Here is a 25,377-nt window from a genome sequence, read left to right as displayed (position 1 = left end):
CACTGTGGTCGGGCGTGAGCTTGAATATTAGTTGGGTGTCATCGGCGTAACTAACAATGGTCATCCCGAATGCCTCCACCACATGAGCCAGGGGTTCCATATAGATGTTGAACAAAGTAGGGCTCAAACTTGAGCCCTGAGGAACCCCATGGCTTACCTTCCTAATCGATGACCTGAAGGGTGGACAATGAATTTGGAAGCTCCTATTGACCAGAAAGGAATGTATCCACTCCAACGCCGATCCCTCCACCCCCATCTCAAAGAGTCGGGACAGCAGCGTTGTGTGCAGCACGGTGTCAAATGCTGCGCTTAGATCTAATAACACCAACGCTGCTGTCTCACCCTCATCTACTAGCCTTCTGAGGCACTCGGTGGAATAGAGGACGGCCGATTCCGTAGAATAGCCAGGTCTAAATCCTGATTGGGAGGAATGGAGGAGGACTTCCTCCTCTAGATATGCCATTAGCTGCTTATTCACAACCTTCTCTACAACTTTGGAGCAGAAAGGTAGAAGGGAGATGGGGCGTAGATTTTGGAGTTGAGAGATGTGGATGTTTGGCTTCTTTTTAAGAGGGATCACTTGGGCAGTTTTCCACGCTTCAGGTATATAACATTCCTGAAAGGACAGTGTCACCATATGGCTAATATGGTCAATTAGCATACTTTCCATAATCTCTTTGCAACGTGCCGGAGGGCATACGTCGCTGGGAGAGCCGGATTGTATGCTATTGATGATAGCTAGTAGGTCATGTCTTTCAGGTGTTTTGAAGCATGTAAGATGAGATTTCCTAATGGACCCCGAGCTGTCTCTCATGCCGCTTTGGTGGCCTGAGACATCGACACTGGGTTTAAAAGTGGCATGGATTTTATCGACTTTCTCTAAAAAGAAGTCCGCTACAGAGTTACATATCTCATCAGAGAAAGTATCTTGGGCTTCCAGTCTAGTGGGAACTGTAAGCTCCTTATAAATGACGAAGAGTTCTTTAGTGGGATTGTCTGCCAGCTCAATCCTATTTTTAAGATAAGTGCTTTTCTCAGATCTTACAAGTTTTTAATATTTTTTTAATTCTAGTTTATAAAGAGCTTTATGTTCTGGGGCATAGTTTTTTCTCCATCTCCGCTCCATAGTTTTACATTTAGATTTAGCCAATTTCAGTTTTTCTGAAAACCATGGTGCGGTTTTGGATTGCCTTGGGTTTGGTGGTCCAGGGTGCTACTTTATCCAAGGCATTGGACATCCAACTTTCAAAATTGCTCCATACCTCCTGTAAGGTATCACCTAAGGGTAAAGGATGTTCTGATAAGGCGTTTCCAAACATTTCTGATGTAAATTTCTTCCATTCCCTACGTTTCAGAGGAAGATGTATCCTAGATCTAGTATCTGGGGGCACATTCTTAAGTTCAAACGGGACGATAGTATGGTCCGACCAAGTTATTTCAATTGGGGGTAGGACTTCAATACCTTCCCAGTTGGCAAAAATGGGGTCTAAAAGATGGCCAAGTTGATGTGTGGGTGCTGTGGATAACAAATTAACCCCCAGGGGTTTCAGTGCCATAAGCACAGCTTGCGCCTCTCTACATTCTATGTCATCGAAATGGATGTTTAGATCACCCAGAATGAGAAACTTTTTATATCTTAGCACTGATTGGGTTGTTAGTTCCAGGAGTTGGTTCCCAAAGTTAGCAGCACTTCCTGGCGGGTGGTATATCAATAGTCCATTAATAATATTCTTAGGTCCAACTCTTATAGTAAAGAAACCACTCTCACTATTAAGTAGTGGGGTCTTGACTAGGGTACATGCCAGATGTAATTTGTAGATAAGGGCTATACCACCTCCACGTTGTTTTTCTCTGTCCAGTCTTAGTAGACTGTAACCAGGGGGAATAGCTTCGAGAGCATCTGGAGATGAGGCGTCATCCATCCATGTCTCTGTAAGAAACATTGCTTCCGGCTTTTTATCTCTTAGAAACTCATAAATCTCAGTTTTGTGCTTAGCCATAGATCTACAGTTTAATAATATCATATTTTACCAATGAAAATCTCATCCTGGAGAAGGTAACGTTATTTACCGGTATTCCTTGTTCTCCTTCATGGGAACCTCCACTAAGTCAGGCAGCCCACACTCCTTCAGGGTAGTGACAATGAGATGATTATTAGAGTTTGTTCACGATGCCAGGGTTTAGTAAATCAGCAGACCATTGCGCTGCAGCTTGCCTGAAGGTATGGTATGCACTTTCAACTCGGCAAACATAGCGTTTGTCTCACCGAATTCACTGTTACTTATGTCAAATTTTCATTTTAAAAATGATTCTTATTTCACGCATTCGCAGTTTCATTCCATTGCAGAGAGAGGTTTTGTTTGGTGGCGATTAGTCATTATTTGTTCTAAATAAAAACACATTTGCCAAATGGAAGCTAGTAGACAGATAAGACTTGCACAAATAATGCATGGGAAGCAAAACTTAACTGCGTCTAAGAATAAATAAATACATAACAAAAAACAGACCATGGGATAGAAAAAAAATGGAGTTTCTGTGTTACCATAAAGCAATCTGGGATGTTAGTGTCTTCCACACTTGAATTCTATTCAGATGCTTTTCATTCTCATGTGTTTTTATTGGGAGGTGCAGGATCACAAGAAATGTAGTTACACATCAGGGGTTTATGGTTTTTTTTCAGCTTTAGGGCCTGATTATCAGATTGTCAAGCACACTGCCAGCCCGCCTGCCACATCCAGAGCACTCTATCAGGAGTTTAGAGCAGGGCTTGTGGTGAGCCGGTGGGGCAGCACGGCAGTGGCATGCTTTAGCTCTGATACAGAGCCTGAAGTCTTTGTCGGCCATGCAGCACTGCCTCCAGTAAGCCGGGCGCACTGTTTCATGCAGCACATACTACAAAGGAAACAGGGCATACAAATGACCTGACGGCATAGGGGCAAACAGTGCTGACACCCTTCAGAAAGTATGTTGTGAAAGTGGACACACGTTGCATGTCTAGACGGGTGAGGTACACTGGTAAATCCTCAAATATACATGCACCACATGAGAGTAGTTTTTCTGAGGATTATGACCACTTGAGTGAAGATACTTGCAACAGGAAAGCTGACACTTCCTCTGGTAGATGTAGGTCTCTGCCTGTGAAGCTAAGAGACTATGTCTTATGTTCATGCAATGTTTCTCTTGTACCATGTTGCCAACTTTTCTTATTTTTCCTTCCTGCATTTAAATATTTTTGTTCTTTTTGTTTAATTGTTTTCTCCCTTATTGAAAGGGGGATGTGTTGTAATCTTAGAGATGCATGGAACCCTGCCATGTCATGGAATGTGGTGATGCATGTCATCCCATGAATCACTCATTCCAGAGAGGGGCATACTGCTGTAAAGTTTGTGCTGTGCTGAGACGCGGTTTACCTGACTAAACATATGAACTTGGAAATACAGCGTCTAGACTACATCATTTCAACACCCGGCAATATATCTCGAGGATGAACTAGGCCTGGAGACAGTTGTACCACCCCCCCCCTCCCCCCGCCCCCATGCCTGCCTTTCCACCGACCTTTTCATGGCGGTGTCCCAGCCATGAAAAGGTCGGTAGAAAGGCAGGAAATAATGCCTCAGTGGTGCTGATGCTGACACCACCTCCATTGACCACAGCTGTCCACACTGCGGCCGCCATGGGAGCTGCGATCTTGTGGTGGCGGCGGTCGTGCAACCACAGACCTTATAATCAGGCGGTCGGACCACCAACAACGGTCCCATGAATCGGGCCTTTAGTATTTACTACTCCTAGACTTTGCTACGGGCTACTGTGGGCCCTTCCTTGTGCAAAGCGTTTATCCTTTTGAACAGATGGTTGTCACTGAATGTGAAGGCGAGATGTACACACCTTTCTTTCAATCTCATCATCCAGCCTCTTGAGTTCCATTTTGCGTTGATCCTGCTGGTACTTCAGAAATCGACGTCTTGCAGCATCCAGTAACTGGAGCTCCTTGACTCTCAGCTCCTTTTTCATTGCAGCCAGTCTTCAGGAAACAACACATGAGGCAAGTTTCATAAGTAAAAACTCAAAACCCAAGTACTATCAGCAAATGTAAAAAACACTCCTTTTCTCTTTGTTGTGAATAACTTTCAGTAACAGTATCACACATTCAAGAATACTCCACAAATCTCAAACTAAAACCTATTTAAAAACACAAAGGCTTTGAAAAGTCCAGAAACATTGCTAATTAGCAATACACTTGGTAATCCCATGGATTTTAAAACAGTTGTGATTTTCAGAAAATAGACTACAAGGTAAGTGTTATTGAAATCTTTACTATTGGTGCATAAGTAACAACAGATGTAAATAACTATAAAAATGTCAAAAATGCTTTTAAATAAATTGTTTCCATCAGCACTAGGTGGCTCCTTCCCTAGAATAAGACCAACTGTTCTGATGCCTCTGAGGGAGGGAGAGAGAGGGAGAGAGAGGGAGAGGGAGGGAGAGAGGGAGGGAGAGGGAGAGGGAGGGTGAGGGAGAGGGAGAGGGAGGGGGAGGAGGAGGGGGAGTGGGAGGGGGAAGTGGAGGGGGAGGGGGAGAGGGAGAGGCAGGGGGAGAGGGAGAGGGTGAGGGCGAGGGTGAGGGAGAGGGAGATGGAGAGAGAGGGAGATGGAGAGAGAGAGAGAGAGAGCGTGTGTGTGTGTGTGCTTGTGTGTGTGTGCGTGTGTGTGTGTGCGAGAGAAATGTGGTGCACACAAGAAAAGTTGTGGTGCGGCATTCAGAGATAAAGTTCAATTCACTACTGTATAGGCTGTGTGAAGAAAAACTACTAAGTTTGCGCCAAAGGCAAACGGCCTGAGTTCTCCACTGGTTTCCTAGTTGTGATTCAGGGTTGCATCTTTATGTGGGTTAGTCTGAGGGTGACACAGGGCCATGTGGAACAACTTACTTACCTTCATTAACATTCTTTCTTGTGGACACTCTAATCTACTCTCAGATTCATCACCTTAACAATATCCCCAGAAGCCAGAATGCATCTGGAGAACTTTCTCAGCAATGCTCCAGCATGCTAAAAGGTGGCGCTATGCAGTTCCACAATTACTCCATACCGCCCGGAAAGTGGCGGAACAGCAGGTAAGCACCACCCCTGCGTGTTGAGATCAGGCTGTTTTTTTATTTTTAATACTTCAAACCCTTAAGCCCTCAGACGTGCAGTACTATGAAAAAACGTAGAAGCCAGTAGACCAAAATCTAACTTGAATCCTTATTATGGTCTACGGGAGTCCACTCCACAGAATGGGGAGGTGGGCGTTCAGTGAGGAACCTGGGGTTAAATAGTGCACCCATCACCAAACGTAAGTACTTTGTTCTTCTGATGGATATGGCAGATTCCTCATCTTAAGAATAGATACCTTCCAGAAGTGGAGGGTCTGTGGAGTGGACTCATATCAGAAGGTACTTCAGGACCAAGTGGGCAAAATGGCGGTCCTTTCAAGGTCGCAATGTTTCGTGAATATGTACACGGATGACCACGTTGCAGCCTAGAGGATGTCCAGAAACAGCAACACTCTTGCCACTTCCATTGTAGCAGCAATGGCTCTGGTTAAACAAGCCCACAGTTTGCTTTCCGGCCAGCCCAACAGCAATTATTTAGGCAGAGGACTATCCATCTTCACCAGCTTTCTATACTGCTTTCCTTTCTTTGCTCCAGAAATCAACACAAAGGTCTTTATTGAAGTCAATGTAAAAGCTTAACAGCCGTTTGGGGATTATGTGATCTGATAGAAGAGTGATAGACTGCTCTACCCAGAAAGGCGGTACTACTTTGGATAAGGAAGTTACCGGTGTTCTCAACACAAACGTGTCTGCAAAGACGGTGGTGTACAGCAGATTGCACTGCAAGCACCTGCATTTCATTCACATGGCACGCAGAGATGATGGCAATTAGGAAGACTGTTTTGAGCATCATCAGTCGCAGTGAAAAGCCCATCATAGGCTGAAATGGCATACACATAGCACATGTTAACACTAAATTGAACTCCCTTGCAGCATGAAGAACAGCTTCAAGGAAAACAACGGAGGAAGACGTTTGCTAAAACCCACCACAACAGGCGATTTAAATAGTGAAGGTTGAGCAGGTAAGCACAGAAAGTTCCAAAGGGCTAATAGTTAACCCCTAACTTTGCCCATTGCAAGGCATTCCTGGGCCAGCAAAAACCCAAACAAACCACTCTCCGAAAGTTTGACCTGCCAAGGATCGGTATGAAGAGCACTGCACCAGGCAACAAATTTCTCCCAGCGGCGAGCATAGAAGAACTTTGTCGATGAGCGTTAGGCTGCAAGGATAATATTATTCAGAGAGGCCGGCATACAAGATGCATTCAACTGTGCTGCTCAAACTCCATGTACAGAGGTGTGGGTTGCAGAGATTTGGTGCAGAATCCACCCATGGTGCTATCAACATAACTTGGGCATAGTCGGTTCTGAATTTCCTCAGAAACTGAGGCAGGATAAGGAATGGTGAGGACGCAACAGGAGTCCAGTATCCCTACAAAATGAGAGTGTATCTCACAGAGACTTTTCTGGAAGAAACTCTAGCATGCAGTAGAGATCAAAATGTGTGTTCTTGCTGGTGGCAATCCGAACTAAGCAGGGCACACTCCAATGATCAACAATACCCACTGCCACCTCAGAGTGGAGATGACACTTGTGATCTGCCTGCTGACATCTGCTCAACTTTGTCGCCTTTGGCACTCAGAGATCCTGCAACATGTCTGGTTACCAGAAAGAAGTTCAGCTGGTCCAGGCACAGCTATAGACATAGGGTCTCCTAGCATATGACCAATGATCCTATTCTTCCTGATTGTTGCAGAACCACGTTAGTCGTGTCTTCTGTAAAGACATGCACCAGCCTGTTCTTGATGGCTGGCTGGAAGGCCAAAAGCGCCAGAGAGCTGGATCCGCGCCAGAGACCTCTGATCTCACCTTTCCCTGTGACTCATACCCCAGAAGTCATATGTCTCTACCAACTATGAAGCTTAGGTCAGGAAAAAAGAGTGGCATGAGCAAGTCATGTTGACACAAACGCATTTTCAATTTTTCTTATTTAAACAGTTGGTTTCTTTAGGAAAACCTTGTCGGATCTACACAAATGATCCCTTGCTAAATTCAGAATTAGGTTACTAAATATATAGCTCTCCCCCCTCGTTGAATGGCAAAAGGAGCTGAGAAGAAGTTGGATCTGGTTGAAGGTTATCAGTTAACAAGTATGCCTTAGTTTCAACAGTATAACTGCAACAAATGATGGACAGAATGCTGAATGATTCAAGCATTCTCCCCAGTCAAGAGATCTGGGTTAAACCCATTGTGCTTTTGCCCACTACGCCACCCCAGTTTGGACCCAATCATATGCAAATCAATCTTGACCGTGTGCCTCATGGGAACAGTTCAGACCGAACTGCCAAGCCAGGTCCTCCCTATCTTCAACAGTTGGCAGCTGTAAATCAAGTACTTCTGGTGCCCTTTGCACAGCTTCTGTAAAAGAAGCACTTTCTTCCATTGGTGATCGAGGTGGAGAGTGTAGCATAGTCTCATGGAATGCATCCAGCCCACTGGCATTTTGTGAGTTCAGGTAATAAGTATAGTAAGGGGGAGCAGATTATCCACCTCCTCATCATCAGTGCCATGTGGAACATTTTGCACCCCTTGAACCGTATCAGTCTGAGCCACAGAAGACTGTTAGCCTCAGATAATACTGGCATTGAGGCAGAGGCTGAGGATTAGAATCCAGCCATGCATTTGAGATCTTGTAGCACAAAATAGGCCTGGCACAAGCCGATGATGGGTTAGGGTCAAAGACTAGTGTCAGAACCAGTTCTTAGCCTGGCACCAACAGAATATGTGTCGCTGAGGATACAGAAGTGACAGACATCGGCCTTGTTGCTGGAGTATGATATGAACCGGCATCAACATAGATGCCGCAGAGACTGATGGCACAGAGGGATGCTACCTGGAAAATCTCTAACTTCAACTCCTTGGGGTTCAGTGAGGCTCGAAGGTGCACCAGAGGGAGCCAGAAGTTGCTGAAAGAGCTGCAGCATAGTGACCTCCAGAGCGGCAATTTTCGGGTTGGTGGCGGCCCATGGAAATCATGGTACACCAGAATAAACTGCAGAACTGGATTGGAGGCAGAAGAGACCTTTGATTGATGACTTCACACCCTCTTATCTGATTTTAAGTAGTAAGATGGGATTCAGTCGAGCTTGACCTTTTTGCACTTATGGCTTGTTTTGAACTTACTGAAAAACTACAGGCGGGAACAGGACTTTGCATGGGACTGACTCCTTGAAATGGATTGCGAATGGGCCCGCTGCTTGGAAGAGAGTGCGATCTATGTTTTAACTGCAACCTCTTCTTATGTTTGGAGATGCTGACTATTGCCTCCTGTTCCTGGATCACTTTTGGATGCATTAGAGCACACCTATCACACTACTTTGAATCGTGACATGAGCCAAAGAAGCACGAGCCCTTATTGTGCAGGACTGCAACCAACATCTGCTACCTGCAGTCACGACAAATTTTAAATCCTCTTGTTTTTGGCAGTATCATCATCCCTCGAATACCCAACATAATTTAGAAGTCATTTGAAAATCAACAAAGCTGGAAGAGGAGCTCTGGATCTGCAACAAAGGCAGTGGAAAGAAATTAACTAATGTCAGTGACAAGGGGTGGGGCCTACATGCAGCTCTGCTCCATCACTTTTGAGGGCTGTACAGACTTATCGCTGTGCCACATGGGTGGGAGCAATGCTGGGAACATTCTCTAGATCCAGTCTGGCACCTAGGGATATTTTGCAAGCGAGGAATATGCAGTTAGTAGTATCCTTCAGAATCTAGGTGTAACATAGGAGGCAGGGGTTCTTTGAGTTCCTCTGTCAGAGCCGTAGAAACGTCCAGTTCTGTGGTTCACTTATATTTTAGTACCTCCCTCCCTGGAGAACCTGGAACTGAATGAACATGCACTTTCAGGGGTCAGTCGTATATTCCTTTCTGTGGTACGAAAACAGAATATGGGGTGGCACATCAAAGGTGTCTGTTATTTTTTTCCCCGGCTTGTCTGCCCTATATCACTTCCTACAGGGGGCCCCCTCTTTCTTATTGGTTGTCTGTCATTGCCATCACCTATCCGCTCATACTACTAAGGAAGCAGAGATGATTTGTGGTCCTGATAGCGAGAGAGAGAGACTGCATACACCAGCTTAAAGAACATCAGTCTCTAGAGAACAATACTCAAAAGCCAATTCATCTAAGCTCCCAACCATCCAGTATCTTAATATTCTAAGATTCACATTAGCTGCAATAAACATCCAACATAATGCATCTTAACAACATGGAAAACAGTCTTAAGACAGTGGTAGAAATAAAGTTGCCCTAACATGGCTTCACCAGAGGAGACATTGTTAAAAGCTGAAACTCACCATGAAAGGGAGGTGGTTGGATAAAGAAATAGGCTTCATAGATGGGTTTAAAACAAAGACAGAGAATGTTCTAAAATGCCACATGCCTATTGAGACTGGGAAAAGAACACCAAAACCGATATAGTCATCATTCTCGAGACTCATGACAATAACGCTGATGCAAGGTTATCTGGGCAGGACAGGTGATCTAAAATAAAGGACTATTTATTCACCATAGTACCAATGCCTGGGACTAAAAGCCTCCTCACTATTCCTATTTCCAAGTTGTTAACACAGCTATACAGACTCACAAGCCAGGTATGTTAGAGGCTTCAGTGCACAATAATTTCACTCATTGTCTCCTGTCCAGTATGTATTCACCAACCTGTCTTGCATATAGGATTATGATGCCACCAATCTCTGCAGTTCTAGTGTCCATAATTCCCATATAAACAGCAGGGTCCTGATTCAATGCCAACAGAAGATAAATGTTCACTGATCAGTATGAAGCAGTTGTGAAAGGTTCACTGCTTCAATCACTTGTTTTTAATGCTTTGCTCAGCCACCTGTTCGAGAATTCAATAGCAGTGAATTAGCTTTCAAACCGATACATGCAATGATTCCGCTGAGAAATCACTGGACGTTTGACCAAAATTAGCCATGTTGGACTCATAACCGACCAATCCACACTTTGCAGATTAGGAAGTGGAGATTGGAAGCAAATACTTGACCATTTAAATTTGTCCTATATGACCGAGGTGCTATATGGATTGATTGATAATGGCTCGGGGTAAGCATTTCTGAGATCGCCCGACATGCCTAGAACAGGCTTCTGTGTCTGGTGAAAGGCACAGTTAAAGTCCTCACATTTAAGAAAAACGTGAAGATATTTGTGTTCAGAATCACAGATCCCATGAATGGCTTGTTTGCCACAGTTTTATTTTGCACTATATAAACAATTTTGATTGATTTATTGAAACTCCGCAACCGCTGTTGCTGGCCTAACTGGCAAATAATGTATTATGACAAAGTGGGGCCTTCGACATAAAAGCTTCAATGGTAAATTATGCTATTTTTCTGGATTCTAGGACATGCCCACTTTATAGGGAATTGGTTCTTTAAACTGATTATTGTATTCAGTTACAATTCAGTGCCATGTACTCTCTTTTTTGTCGGGCACCAGCTAGCATATTGCTGTAATCAAACCCTAACTCATGGAAGTAGCTATGGCTAGTTTTTGTAGAATACGTTACTTACCTTCGGTAAAGCCTTATTCAGTGGAGACAAGACCTAGCTGTAGATTCCTTAACTTGAAATTATTCCCAGGTGCCAGACTGGATCTAAGAACGTTTCTACAGCAGTAACTCTGCGCATCGGTACAGAGTGTGGAGCGACTCGGTAACTATGCTGTCCACCGGATGGGATTTTGGCAGAGTCCATATAACTTCTCCCGCGAAGCGCGGACGTCAGTTTCTTCCGTGACTACTTCCCGTGCTAAAACAAGGAACCACATACAGAAACTACAATGGAAACTGTGTGCCCAAAAAGAATCTTCTTTTTGAAAAATTGTCAATTTGTTTCAGTGTTATATATACATATTACTTTTTTTTTTTTAAAGAAGAGATAATTAGTTCGCTGAGCAAAGAGGGTGGGAGTGTAATAAAGGAATCAGTGGCTAAATCTTGCCTTCTACCAGATGAGGCATTACCCAAGGAAAGTTTAGTTATTCATCTAATAGAGACGTCTAGTCGCAGATTCCTAACCCCAAAACGAGATACCCAAGTGTGAGAAAATAGGGTTCTGTAGCAATACTCACCCCACTTTTTGCCTGGCTTTTGATACACCGTTGACTGTACAGTACTGGGTCCCTGCTGTCCAGGTTTCCAGTACCAGCTTTTCCCCCTAAAAACATGTCCATAATTGGTACTTCTGCCCCCCTGTAACTCCCTAGTAAGTGGTACCCTAGGTACCTAGGGCCTGAAGACTGAAGAAGGCCCCCTGGCACCCACTCACTATGACCATGACACTGTCCCTGCAGCTGGCATGCCTATGTGAGGTAAAACAATGACCAAGTTGACATGGCACGCTGCCTATGTGCCATGCCAGCTAGCATTCCCTAAGATAAAGGCAAGTCATCCCTCTAGGAGGCCTTACCAGCCCTAACACAGGGTGCACTATATCCCAGGTGTGGGTATATCTGCATGATAATATTGTAAGTGCCAGGGAAGCAATATAGAGTACATGACCTGGGAACTTGACAACTCGAGTTCCACAGCATCATGATGGCTTCACTGAACCGAGGAGTGTTTGGTACAAAACAGCTCCTTCTAATAAATCCTCACTGATGCCAGTGTGAGGTTTATTAAAACTTGTACCCAGAGGGCATCTCAGATGTGCCCCCTGAAAACCTGCTGACCCTGGTGTGGGCACGGACTGGATTTACGCAGCCTGCCATACACAGACATGTTTCTGGTTCCCTGGGTGGAGAGTCTCTGCTCTATGGAACCGAAAACAATGCACATTCTGGGCAGAGGTGCCAAATCTCCTTCCCAGGATGGTCCATTGCTCAAAGAGGGACTCTTCAAAGGCCTGCTGCCTTTGTAATGAAACCCCAGCCTCTGCTGCTAGCAGCAGATGGCAGCCCCTGGTTCACACCCCCAGGAAGGTGGCATAATAGAGGGTTTTCCCACCCCAGGTAAGGTGCCCAATGGCCCTACTTGCTATTCCCCCGAAACACCCCTAAATCTAATATTTAGATGGCTCCCCCAGACCTGGAAACTAGATCTGCAACGACCTAAGAAGAAAGAAGACACCATGCAGAAGAAGCCAGAAGACCCCAACTGCATTGGCCCTACCGGCCTGTCTCCTGCTTTGCCGACCCTGCGACTTGTCTTTCAACAGTCCCCTCTGAAACCCCTGGGTGGAAAGTTGCCTTCGAAGAAGACTCCAATCTCTTGTGGACAGTGGGCCTGTCCAGAAGAGACCGACTCCATAGACTCCATATCAATGTTGATCCACGTCTCCTTCTCACTCTGCACCCGACACCCACGGCCCGAGTCTGAATGGCTCACCTGTGCAATGAAGTTTCCCCGGCGATCCTCACCTTCTGCCCATTAGTGGGTGACCTCTCCTGCACTCGACAACGGCACCTGCAGTGTGAATCTAGAGGCGCCCCTGAACTCTACCAGCTGTGGTAAGAAGACTCCGACGTTGAAAGACACCCCTGAACTCGATTCCCCTGGGCCTTGGTGAGCTGAACCGAAGATGCCCCTACAGCCTCCTACATCCCAACTTATCTCTGCTATCGCTGGCCTTCCTCTTGCAACCGCTGGTGCAGCCTCTTTACTGTCAGGAAGTTCCTCATTGAAAAGCACTGTGCTTTTGACGTCAAATATGCACCTTACCACCCTGTGCCGCAGGTGGTGTATGTTTGGTGCTGCTTTGTGGGCCCCCCAGTGCTTGTCCGAACCCCAAAGACTGGCCCTTGCAATCGATTTACTTACCTGCAAGCAGTGTGGCTCCAGGCACATCCTGTCACTATTGGAAAGAATTGGGTCGAAATAAGATTTTGAACTCTGCACCGGGCACTCCTATGCCGCTGGTGGCGCAGTTTTGGTACTTAAACTAACCCTTGGCCCTTACTAACTTTTGGTTCCGAAGATTGTAAGTTAAATACTTCCCTGATTAAGCGCAATATTGTTTTCCGCATAGGATAGCATTGAACTGTGTGAAAAGGTTTCAAAGTGTTGATTTGATCAAAGTGAAAAGTGTTTTTAATTAATATTGTCCTTGCCTTATTACGAAGACCTTGGTCCTGAAATAAAGTACAAAAAATATTTTTATAAAATTGGTCTGGATCTCCTTTTTGAGTCGTGTGTACAATATTGATCATTGTTGTGAAATAAATGTGTTACAAGCCTCTATGTTAGGCCTAAGGCTGCTCACCCACACTACCACTAATGGAGCACTTTGGGTTTTAAATTGATCCCCGCACAGTATTACCACCTACTGATATTATCATATACAGAGCCAGCTTCCTACACTAAGCAATACCATCCCCGGAGGAGGGTCCGAGAACCTGATCTTAGGAAAGATCCCCAACTTTACTAACTGGTCTGAAATAAGAAAAAGAGAGACTGGCTGCCAAAAAGAGAGGTGAGGAAGAAGACCTCTCAAGTGAAAATTGAGGAGAAGCCTGTATGGAACTGAATAAGCAACTTGAAAAAAAACCTTGGAACAAGATACTACTGCAGAAGAGTAAAGAGGAGTCATGAAGAACAGTCCGTAGAACATTCATATATTTATTTATTTTTGTGACTTATAAAGCACCCAAATCACTCCCAAAGGGGTATTTCCCCGCTACGGAGGTGGAACAGGTAGGGAGAAAAAAAGATTTTCAAAAATGCTCAGAGCTTACGGAAAAGGAGATAGGCTGGATATTTTCGAAGATGGCTGGGAAGTTGGTTCCAATAGGAGGGGGCTAGATAATAGAAGGCTTTCCCACCTACGCGGGATTTCTTAACACGAGGTACCAGAAGAAGCAACTTATAGCCTGAACAGAGTGTTGTGGAAGGATGATAGCGGGTGAGTCTATCAGCTAAGTAGCTTGGGCCATTGCCATTTGGTGCCTTGTGTACAGTGCAGCAGACCTTACATCTGATTGAGTTGTGGATTGGTAACCAGTGTAATCCCTGAAGTAGCGGAAAAGAGGCAGTCCTGGCAGGGTAGTTGGAGACAAGGTGAGCAGCTGTGTTTTGGACCACTTGCAGTCTATTGAGGGAAGACTCGTTATCAGAAATCAGAAGAGCGTTGCAGTAGTCTAGGCGACTTATTACTAATGCTTGGAGGAGTGATTTACTTACTGTCAGAGGGAGAAAATGAAAAACCCTTCATAAAAGGCTTAGAGTATGGAAGCATGCGCCTACGGTGGTGGTGATGTGCTACTTCAGCGTGAGTTTTTGATCCAGATGTATGCTGAAGTTTGTTTCAACAGCTTTAGGGACTGGGGTGGCACCCAGTTCAGTAGGCCACCATTCTGGTGACCAGAACAGAGGAGCTTCTCTGAATAACATGATCTCCGTTTTCCCTGCACTTTGCTGCCGGAAGTTGTTCCTCATCCAGGCGGTAATGGCTGTCATGCCTTCGGAGAAGGCCAACAGGGTGTTGGGAGAATTGTTATCAAAAACCATTAAGACCTGGGTGTCATCAGCGTATGAGACTGGAATGACGCCCCGTTCCCTGAGTAAATCCGCTTGAGGAGCCACATAAATGTTAAACAGAGTGGGACTGAGGCAGGATCCCTGTGGTATTCCTTTGGTCAACTCTAAAGTTTGAAAACGGAAGGTGCCAAGGTTGATGGTTTGGATATGGTGAGTTAGAAAACATGAGAGCAACTTAAAGGCTAGGCCGTGTATTCCAATATCTCTCAGTCCGTTAAGTAGGATGGAATGGGATATCGTGTCAAATGCTGCTGACAAATCCAGCAGCTTGTCCGTTGTCCAGGGAGTGTTTTAGGTTGTCAGTGACAGCAATCAGTGCTGACTTTGTAGTAAACCTAGGCCGAAACACAGACTGAGAGGAGTCGAGGCAACCCGTTGCTTCTAGGTACTTGGAAAACTGTTTATTAATGTGTTTTCCAAGAGTTTACACAAAAACAGTAGAAGAGAGATAGCTGGAGAAATCTTCCAGCGGGGCGTTGGATTTCTTCTGGATGGGGATTATTTGGGCAGTATTCTGTTCGGGAGGTAAATGGCCCTTGCTCAAGGAAAGATTGAGAATTGAGCAAATAGCGGGTAACAGCGGTTTATGCAGTAATGAAGATATTTTAGCAGGAAGGATATCCCGAGGAGAGCCTGACTTGACCGTTTTCAGCAGAATCTCCACAGTATTCGATGTAAGAGGGGGGAAGCTTTCCAGAGAATGCGTATTGGGTAGGAGTGAGGGACAGCAGGTTGAAGTGTCCTTCAGCAGGTCCCTGTCTTTAATGATTTTATCATAAATAATCTCAATTTTCTGAGTAACTTACCACAGAATTTTTGTGATGGAGTTACTTCATTGAGACAGGCCTTGGGATTTGTGAAGGAATTGAGGATGCAGTAAAGTTCATTGGAGGATTTCCCTGCCTGATTAGGTTGCGACTCAATATGGGCTCTACGTGCATTCTTTAAGTTCTTATGGTAATGGGCTAGAGAGATATTATGCCTATTTTTATCGTTAGCATCATTAGAAAGACGCGAGCGTCTTTACAGCTTTTTGCAGAGGTTTTTTTCCTTCCTTAGATCTGGCGAGAACCATGCAGCATGCGTGCATCTGGTCAGATTGGAGTAGGATTTTCATGGGGCTAATTGATCTAAGGATGTTTCTACTATAGTGTTGTTACTAGCCAACCAATCCTCGATATTTCCGAATGACAGGTTGGCATTGGCCGTAAATGTGTCCGTTAAGCAATCTGGCGTTATTTTATGCCATTGTCTTTGAAAATTACAGGAGGCTTTGGTGAGAGCAGAAATGGCCCTATGTCTTGCTATTTGAAAGTTAAGTAGAGAATGATGAGACCAAATGAGTGGGCAGGGGGCCTCGCAGCCGAAGTTAGAAGAGTGGTCAGGATAAGATCTAAGGGGTGACCCGCAATGTGTGTGGGACCTACATTGATCTTATCTAGTCCCAAGGCAGGTAGGTCCGCCAGAAGCATCGAGGTGTCTACATTGGTGGCGATCACGCTATGTACATTGAAATGTCCTAATAATAAAAAAGGTTTAGTGGAGATAATATGGGGGGCAATTAATTGCTTGAGCTGTAGCGAGAAATCCTGGAGGGTGCCAGGAGGCGGTATATAAGCACACCTTTCCAACAATAGTGAGATTGGAAATCAATTCTGAATATAAGGATTTCTATTGTATTGCTGCTACACTGTTCAAGTATAGATACATTAATAGAGCCCTTATAAACAATGGCTAGACCACGGCCAACCTTGGACTGCCTATCAGGCCTTTGGATACGGTAGCCATCAGGGATTGCCACCGCGATTGCTGGGGTAGAGCGAGGGTTGAGGCAGGTTTTTGTCAGAAAACCAATATCGGTATGTTCTGAGGAAAGCAAATCCCAGATTTCAAAAGCATGTTTGGGCAATGATCTGACATTAGCTAGAAAGCAGTGCCAGTATAGGCTAGAATTACTACATCGTTATCTCAAATTCAGCCGGGCCAAGAAAACGGAATGGAAGGCCAAGGGCAGTAGCTAAAGCTACTGAGTCAGAGCTCCTAGCCATAGAAGCAAATAATGCAGAGCACACCAACCAATAGGATAAGAGAATCATTGCTGGCAATAACAACAATTAAGGCCACAGACAACACATGGACAGATTGAACACTCTGAGAGGGAGAGGAGCTCTCTGGGACTGTTCAACATAAGATTCTCCGACGGTGAGGCAGAGAGCGAGAGCCAAGTAACAAACATATGGAGGCCTCCCCAGTTACGAGGGAGAGTGCAACAATGTAAGCAGAAACACACTCCTCCATAAGATAGGTAGGAGAAGATCATTCACTGTAGAGATACCCAACAAAGGAAGGTATGAAAGATCAGGAAAAAATAGACATATGTATGGAAAAAAAGCACATACATAATATATATATATATACGTTCCTGCATAGTGCCCAACCCCCTGCCTTTATCTCGGATTCCACCGAGAACGACCCTGAGCACCACTCACCTGGGAGCCACTGCTGCTTTCTGGGACTCTGAGTCTTTGACTTTCACTGACCAGCAGAACTGAGATAATTGAAGCCTAGGGGCGGAGCTGACACTTACACCTATCGCAGTGCGGTTGGACTCATTTAAACTGCAGCAACGCGGGGCTCTTCAAACATTCATTGCAGGCGCTGACGAAGGCCACACCGGCCGAAATGCATTCGCCTTGAATTGCCATTAAAATGGAGCTGCCTTTCACCCCCGCTGAGGTTTCTGCTTCTTTTTACTTGAAAGGAGATTGTTGTTTTATATATATATATACATATATATACACACACACACACACACATATACACAAAATACCTGAACACAAGTAAATAACTTACCAAGTCTACAGTAATTTAAACATTTTGGCATCACCCACTGGAGGGTTATTAATATACACTGGACAGTGCACCACAAGTACCAGCATGCAATGCAAACAGCCCATTGGGTGTCCACCAGGGGGCAAAAACTATAAATGGATGCAATTGTCATGTGGTGGTTATTCAGCAGCTGCCAAGGCTTACTTTTGATAAAGGTCAGTGTGACCGAAACGCGGCAGGACTGCCGATGCTGTATACTAAATAAATCAGACTATCACCATTGAGAGTTCGGCTTCTTCTTTTCGAAAGGGGAAAGCTTGTTTGATGTTTAGCGGCCTGGATCTGCCGCAAGCGACGTACCGCCAGCAAGAGCGTAACTACCCAAGAAGAACCGCCTTGCAATTTCGTGGTAACGACAATGGGCAGTAGTGCAGCCGCCGAAGCCTGACTTCGGCATGGCTCCCAGCAGCCTCGAAAATAGGAATGCCACAGAGCAGCGGTGAGCTGAAATACAAAATACCTGAACACGAGTAAATAACTAACCAAGTCTACAGCAATTTAAAAATGTTTGCATCACCCACTCGAGGGTTATTAATTGACACTAGATAGTGCACCACAAGTACCAGCATGCAATGCAAACGGCCCATTGGGGCGTCCAACAGGGGAAAAAAAACTATAAATGGATGCAATTGCCGTTTGGTGATTATTCAGCAGATGCCAAGGCTTACCTTTGATAAAGGTCAGTGTGACAGAAACGCGCCAGGACTGCCGATGCTGTATACTAAATAAATCATAGACACACACACACAGACACAGACACACAGACACAGACACACACAGACACACACACACACAGACACACACAGACACACACACACACACACACACACACACACACACACACACGCACACAGACACACACACACACACGCACACAGACACACACACACACACGCGCGCGCATACAGACGAAAAACTGTATAACCGGTGTCCGAGAAGGGCACATATAAGCTGCCACCATGTCAGGCATGGGTCAAGATAGAACAACAGTGAGCTGGCAACCAACCACAAGGTCTTGTCCAAAAGGAGAAGAAGCAGAAAATAACATCACCAACTGAGCATGATACTCAGGCAGCTGAGAGATCAGAGAATAGAAAAACAACAGTGGAGAAAATCTGGTTAGAATAGAAAAATAAGACCACTATGGTAGAATTATCATAGCAAGCATGGATTAAGATTTCGCTCCACTGTGACTATCCCGAAAACAGAGTAAAGTGGAATCAGCTTGAGAGCCTAACAGATATTGAACATCAAAAGGCAGGTCCACCAAGGCGGACTGAACAACCTCAGAAAAGCCAGAGGGGTGCAGCCATGTACGTCGGCGAAGAGCTACCGAAAGAACCATGGCTCGTCGTATCCATGTCACAAAGAATCAGCAATTTAGCCGCCTGACGGCCATCCTGGACCAGCTCAGTAAGAGTGTCTGAGTGTCACCAGGGAGAGAGGGCACAAGACCCAGTCCTACAACACGTCAGAAAAACAGCCCAAAAAAGCGGTATTAAGGGACTGCAAAGTGGAGGTGGTGGCAGAAAAGAGATACTGACCAAGAGCATCTAGAATTTTAGACTCCCTGTCTGGAGGTGCGTCAGGCACGGCGCCAATATCGTAAGAGGCTCTACCAGCCTGAACCACAAAACTGTGCAGAGTAGACTGGAGGAAACGGAATATCAGATCTCCAGGGGCAGGATGGTGCCTATCAGCTGCAGACCGGTCCACGGAAACGCTTGAAACAGGTTTAGCGCAAGTGATCAACAGAATATCAAAGAGGGCTTCAATGAAGGGGAGCGCAGGTTCAGTCCTCATCTGGCCCGGATTAGGCACACCAAGTAGGGGACCAAAGGCCACATTCACAGAAGGAAGCTGCAGTCCCAAAACCACAGGAACTCTCTGCAAAAGCGGAACCAGCCCCAAAGCAAGGCTAAGAGGAGAAAACAAGGCTGCGGAAGGGGAACAAATCATAGCCAGTTGCCTCACCAAAGTCAGACACCCAGTAAAACCCTGAAGGAGGCTGAGGAATGTCAGTTACGTCATCACCGACATCACACAAAATACTCAGGTCCCAGGGGAAAAATAGCAGGGGGCTCCTCTGAAAGCAGAGGAAGGTAGCCCAAAAATAACTATTCCACCAACCCCGTTCCCAACGTCTACCGACTTCAAAGAGGCGACACCTCGGAGTTGGGGAGGAGAGACCAAGAAGAGACGATCGGCGCCCTCGGATCCAACACTGGTATCACAGGTGGGATCTCTGAAGGGCTGTGCATCGGAGCTGATAAAAGTTTGATCACGGATTCATAGGGCCTCAATGACATTGAGGGAGGTCCCGCCGATTGGTTTGAAGTCGGCCATGGCTTCACCGACCTCATTGGTGCCGAGACGTGCTGCAAAATGGCATGAAGGGAGTCAGATGAGGGAAGTATTCCCTCATCTGAGCCAGAGTTGCCTCAGTGCCAGGAAACACCGGAAAGCCTGGGATGGAGTCTCACTCCAACCTCTAAATCGGAGAAGGTGGTCAGGGAAGCTTCGCATACGCTGTAAAGTCGGGGAAGGTCATGATGCTGACTGCCTACAGCATGACTTACCAACCGACAGCGAGGGCGCAGGGACTTCAGGAGCTGGCCCTCGAGGTGTCCTTGAAGACAGAAGAGGACTGCGACCAATGAACGGCCTTCAACCACCACACTGCTAGCAGTGTCATGCAGTGCTCCTGCAAAGCAAACGTCTGAAGCTGAAGACATGAGCCACACCGGTTGGTGTTAGGGTGCTCGACCAGAAAAAACATGCATATTGACTGAGGAAGCGGGGTCGACATCACAGTCCACAGGACCCCAAAAATATCCAGAATAAGCACACTGTTCCTTCGACAACATCGAGTTATGCAAAAAAACGGCCAGATGTACCGCTCTCCAAATCCGCGTGGAAGCGCGGAAAGGAAAAAACGGGCATCAACGCATCTGGAGGGCTTATACGGACTCTGCCGACATCACATCTGGTGGACTTCGTCGTTACGGAGTCGCTCGACGCCCTCTACAAAGGCGCATAGGTACTGCTGCTGTAGAAAAGTCTGTGGAGCCACTCTGGCATTTGGGGATAATTCTAAGTTAAGGAATCTGCAGCTAGTCGTCTCTATCAGATATAAATGTAACAGTGAAAAGATGATTTTAACTCTATAGTTAAAGCTGGGCTGGGCTGGGCTGAGGATAAAGTTAATTAAATTAAACTGAGCCTCCGGTTCTTCAATTTCTCTAAAATGTTGATATTTTCCACAAGGAAAAGAGGGACCTGTGAAATCTGCGATTTACATTCTTAATTCCTACAAAAATAACCTCAAAATTTCACTATGAAACTACATCATACTGTTCTTCCACCACTTTTCCACAAAAGGTAAGGAAGAGAAAAAGTCCTCTATTTTGTTTCAGAATTAATGAACATACAAAGTTAGGATTGTCAGTGTTGGATGAGTAGGTGTAGATTATGCTTGTCTAGCTGCTCCTTTAGTTGGATCACAGGATCTCTGTGACTTTGGAAATCATATGATTATAATCGGCCATGTTAATAATCCGTGGTTCAGTAGAGCCATGACAATGATATTTGTAGTAAATGACAGCAACAGCTCCGCCCCTACTTTTACTAGATAGCCATTATTTTCAGAAGATCAAAGTTCTTTATAATATAGACCATAAAGTTAGTTCTGAAAATGGAGAAATCCTTATTATGCACTTTGGTTGGGAGTAGACAATCAGCATTGAGGGTGTTTGAGCTGGAATCAAGGCAATCCAATGCACATTTTAAAAAGTTTTACACTAAGGCAGATCTCCAGGTGCCGGAATACGTAGAATGAGCTCCTGACAGACCCTTCATACGACAGCAGGCAATAATTTCGAGGCACTGCTGCGTGGTGGGCAGGTACTGGGAGAGATGGCGAGATATGGGACTAATATTGTGATATGTACATCACCCCATAGGAAATGGAAATTTTGTGAGATGCAATTTTTTCCCCCTCCTCTTTTCCCCACCTTCTCCCTTTTTCCACTACTACCTCCTCTATTGGTGCTCATATATCACCCTTCCCCTCCTACCCCTCCCTCAGTTGTGCTTTTCTTTGCTTTATTGCATTTCGTGATGTTGAGTACATATGTTATTGCAACCACCACGGTGCGTAATTACATGGAAAATGTGAAAACGAATAACTTGATTGTTGTGATACATAAAAATAGTAAAACTAATAAAGAAAATGAGACTAAGGCAGATCTCCAGGAAATTGAACAGATGGGCTGAAAAGCTCTTTGTCATTTATACCAAACATTTTTACCAAACATTTCAGTGCATTTCCTCCCACAATTTCGGCCATTGTGCTTTATCAGTATATTGTATCAGCCCCCATAATAATTTCAGTTTGATTTTCCTTTCAAATTCGCTACACAGAGGAAGCACATTGTGTCGTTCACCAATCAATAAAGCACTTCTCGATCCTCATCCGTGTAGGTCTCAAATTGTGATGTACAACAGTGTCTGAGACACTTTGCGATTCCCAAATGGGTCACAAATGACCTGCCTCTTTAATATTTATGAGGCAGGTTGCAATTTGTGACCCATTGGGAATGGCCAGCACTCATAGAGATGGTGGCCTTCTGGGGTTAGCAGACCCCCATGTCTGTGACTGGTTTTTAAATAAAGCAGTTTTTTTTTTGAATGCAGCCAATTTTCCTTAAATGAATACAGGATGCATTTAAAAAAGAAAAATTAAATGTTTCTCTTTCATCAGGACCCCTTCCCGTTTGCCTGTGGCTTATCACCTACTTGAAGTAGGTGCTAAACTATGAGTGTTTTGCAACCGCATTTGGAGTCGCAAAACAATCAGACATACTAGTGCAACTCACTATTAGGAAGGGACGCCATTGGCACGCACCTTCCTAATAGCGACTTGCAAAACTTATTTTACGAGTCGGTAATGGGTTACAGACTCGGAACATAGGGTTTGTATATCCCACACACTTTAGCAGTCGCAAACAGTCCCATTTCCCATTTGCGACCGCTAAAATGGGTCATACATCTCGCCCCATAGTAATGCCAGTACACCGTTTGCTATGCGAAACAGATTTCAATGTGGATATGCATGTATGAGTATTTATAGCATGCAAACTAATCGATGTAGCAACAGGGTACTGTACATGAGAAGACTAAGGGATGCAATGTGAGGGGAAACAGGACCTGCTTACCTGGAAAGGATTATTTTAATTAGCATCTATGTCTGATGAACAGTCTATGTGGTTATTTCATGAGAAGCTGATTTTATATGCATATCTTCACATAATTATATTTTCTTCAAAACTTCACATCATTTTAATTATTACAAATACTTGAAGGGAACAAATCATTTAACCTTACAATTATAATCAAATCAACTCTGCAGACATGGGAACCATAATAATGTATTTTTACTTTCTAGCATGTTAGAAATGGCTAATTTTTCAAGAAAATATGGAATAACTTTAGCAAACTGAAATCGAAAGGGGTTTTTTTTGTTTCATGAATTAATGAATAATGTGTGGCAAACAGCATCATGGAACTACCTTTGCCTCTGATCTGCAAGCTTTTGTTCTTCTTCAAACACAATTTTTCTCCTTTGTTCTTCTGCTCCCTTAAGAAGTTCTTGCTGTTGGTACCAAGCATCATCTTCCACTTTACGTTTTAAAGCCTCAGCTTGAATTTCATGCGTCATCTGCCTATACAATATAAAATGCGATGCATCAAAGACATGGAATGGTATAGAAATGTCATCATGAACTTCATAAACTAGATCAAGGTCTATCTCATACATCTTTTAATGTTGTCTACATCTGACATGACAAACAAGGAAATCAATTGTGACAGAAAAGTTCTGTGTACAAAACAAATGGCTAGAGAATACAGAATTGCTTGTTCTCCAACATCAAGAACCATGGTTGGAACAACCCTAAGACAGGCATGTTATTGTTGATACTGATAGCACGATGCCACTTTCATTCTATGTCCCGTTTGTCAGTTCAGAATGCAGAGAGGCTAGTGAATTGCAAATGTAATGTAGTGGGACCCATTCACTCTTTTTATTTTAACTAAAAAATATATTTGAATTTTCAAATTAGGACAGAAAAAGAAATACACACTTTGTTGAACCAATTGCACATAATTTCTAATATCCAGAATTCCCTTTACGAGTGTATGTTTCACATCTCACATCTGTCACGTGTTGAACATCTTGGATTTCTGGAATTTAGGCCTGAGGTGTATGGCTGAGGAAGACATTGCTTATTTTCAAGACAGAGCTTGGCTACAGGTATATCTGCGTTGTGGGTGAACATACATTTATGGTGACGGGATGCACTTCTAGTTCTAGTGCTAGTTCTCTGATGTCTGACGAACCTCGCATCAGTTCATGTTTTTACAAGAGGCCGGAAGAGCACAGTCTAAACATTAAGAATATTTGAAAAAGGCGTTTTTGACCGCATGTGGGAATTAAATTGGAAAAAATAAGGATAAACTGTGAAAAACGAAAAGAAAGTTTAAGAAAAAGATTGGAAGAATAAATGACTTACTGCATCGCTAATAGAAACATGCTTATGCAGTGCGTTTGGCTGGGGCGTACAAAAGCCCCATTTCAACATGTGTTGTGGGTGACATTTCTCGACTGATTTTTGAGTAGTAAGGCAGCGACAATAGGTTAGGGCCTTCTTTTCGGTTTCTCTGATGGTAGCGTTTTAGGTCTCGCCTAGTGATGCAGCACGAATGTGCTGCCATCCTTTTGCGAGGTATACAGTATACACTATAGTGTGGAATCTTCGTTGACGCTCTGCCCACTATCCGGCCCATCTTCTTCATTGGCCTAGGTTATAAATGGTGCCTTCTGATTGGTTTTGAGCTTGTTAGTCCTTCTCCATGACAGCCATGTCAGTCATTTGTATCCTTCCATGGCTACTGACCCCTTCACTACACAGACTACTTTCTTCCCATCCCTCCCTCCCTCATTCCGTGACTACTTGGGGCCCTGCCCCCCTCCCACACACGCCTGGTCGCCCACACTCCATTTCCTGTGTGCCGTTTAGCTACGTTCCTTAGGTTCACTTTTTCCTGTTGTGTGCACGTGATCTGCTGCAGATTCAGTTTACTGACTGGAGTCCGTGTACAAACTCACAAAATCCTGTTTAATCATCGATACATCTACGAGCTGTTAACTCTGTAGTAGCTCTTTAGCTTGCGCAACGGGGTGAAAAGGGGCGGAGAGTGAAAGCCGTAGTTCATTACAACACGGACTCCTTGAGCTTGGGAGATCGTGAAGACGTCCGTCTTTGACTTGACACAGGAGGGGCGAAGCAACATCCTCTGCACCGTGCAGGTCTGCAGGAACGCGCTGTCTGACCTGCCGGCTCCCAATAAGATTCACGGTGTTCAGGTGTGCTGTCTCTGTCTGATTACTCCCTCTTTATCGCTCGGAAGTGCAGACTTGCTCCAGCACCGCATTACCAAACTGCCGGCCCTCGTTTCTCTAGTGACCGTGTAAGCAACCTTCTTCAGCTGTTTTATAGCCATTAACGATCTATTTACCTTCGTTAGTGCGACTCTTCGTCTATGGAAGTTTTAAGTTTTATATAGCTGAAACTTGGACCAAAGGCATAAGATTCCACATACTTTAAACACGGGGAGATTTAGTGATTTGTCCAAGATCACAGGATGCTAAACCGAGTACAGGACTCGAACGCGATTAGTTCTAAAATCGGCAGCTCTGGCTGTTTGGCCAGATCGTTTCCCTCCTTCACGTCCAGGTCCACTTCCTTCTGTTTCGTGAACCCATGTCTAGAT

General features: G+C 44.7%; 1 protein-coding gene across 2 annotated transcripts in view; it reads right to left on the bottom strand.

Moving 5' to 3' along the window:
• The window catches only part of TBC1D31 (TBC1 domain family member 31), a 696,792-nt gene that overhangs the window by 166,417 nt on the left and 504,998 nt on the right, over window positions 1–25,377 (bottom strand). For both annotated transcript variants that reach the window (XM_086966171.1, XM_086966170.1), the window contains exons 15-16: window positions 23,115–23,267; window positions 3,886–4,021 (exon numbers count right to left, since the gene is read on the bottom strand). In XM_086966171.1, the coding sequence (XP_086822297.1) occupies window positions 3,886–4,021; window positions 23,115–23,267 (289 nt within the window). The remainder of the gene's footprint in view (window positions 1–3,885; window positions 4,022–23,114; window positions 23,268–25,377) is intronic.

Source organism: Lissotriton vulgaris, chromosome 4_1, assembly GCF_964263255.1.
Source record: "Lissotriton vulgaris chromosome 4_1, aLisVul1.2, whole genome shotgun sequence".
In the NCBI taxonomy this organism is placed as follows: domain Eukaryota; kingdom Metazoa; phylum Chordata; class Amphibia; order Caudata; family Salamandridae; genus Lissotriton; species Lissotriton vulgaris.
The sequence above is the reverse complement of the archived record's forward strand: the minus strand, read 5'-3'. Positions and strand labels throughout refer to the sequence as shown.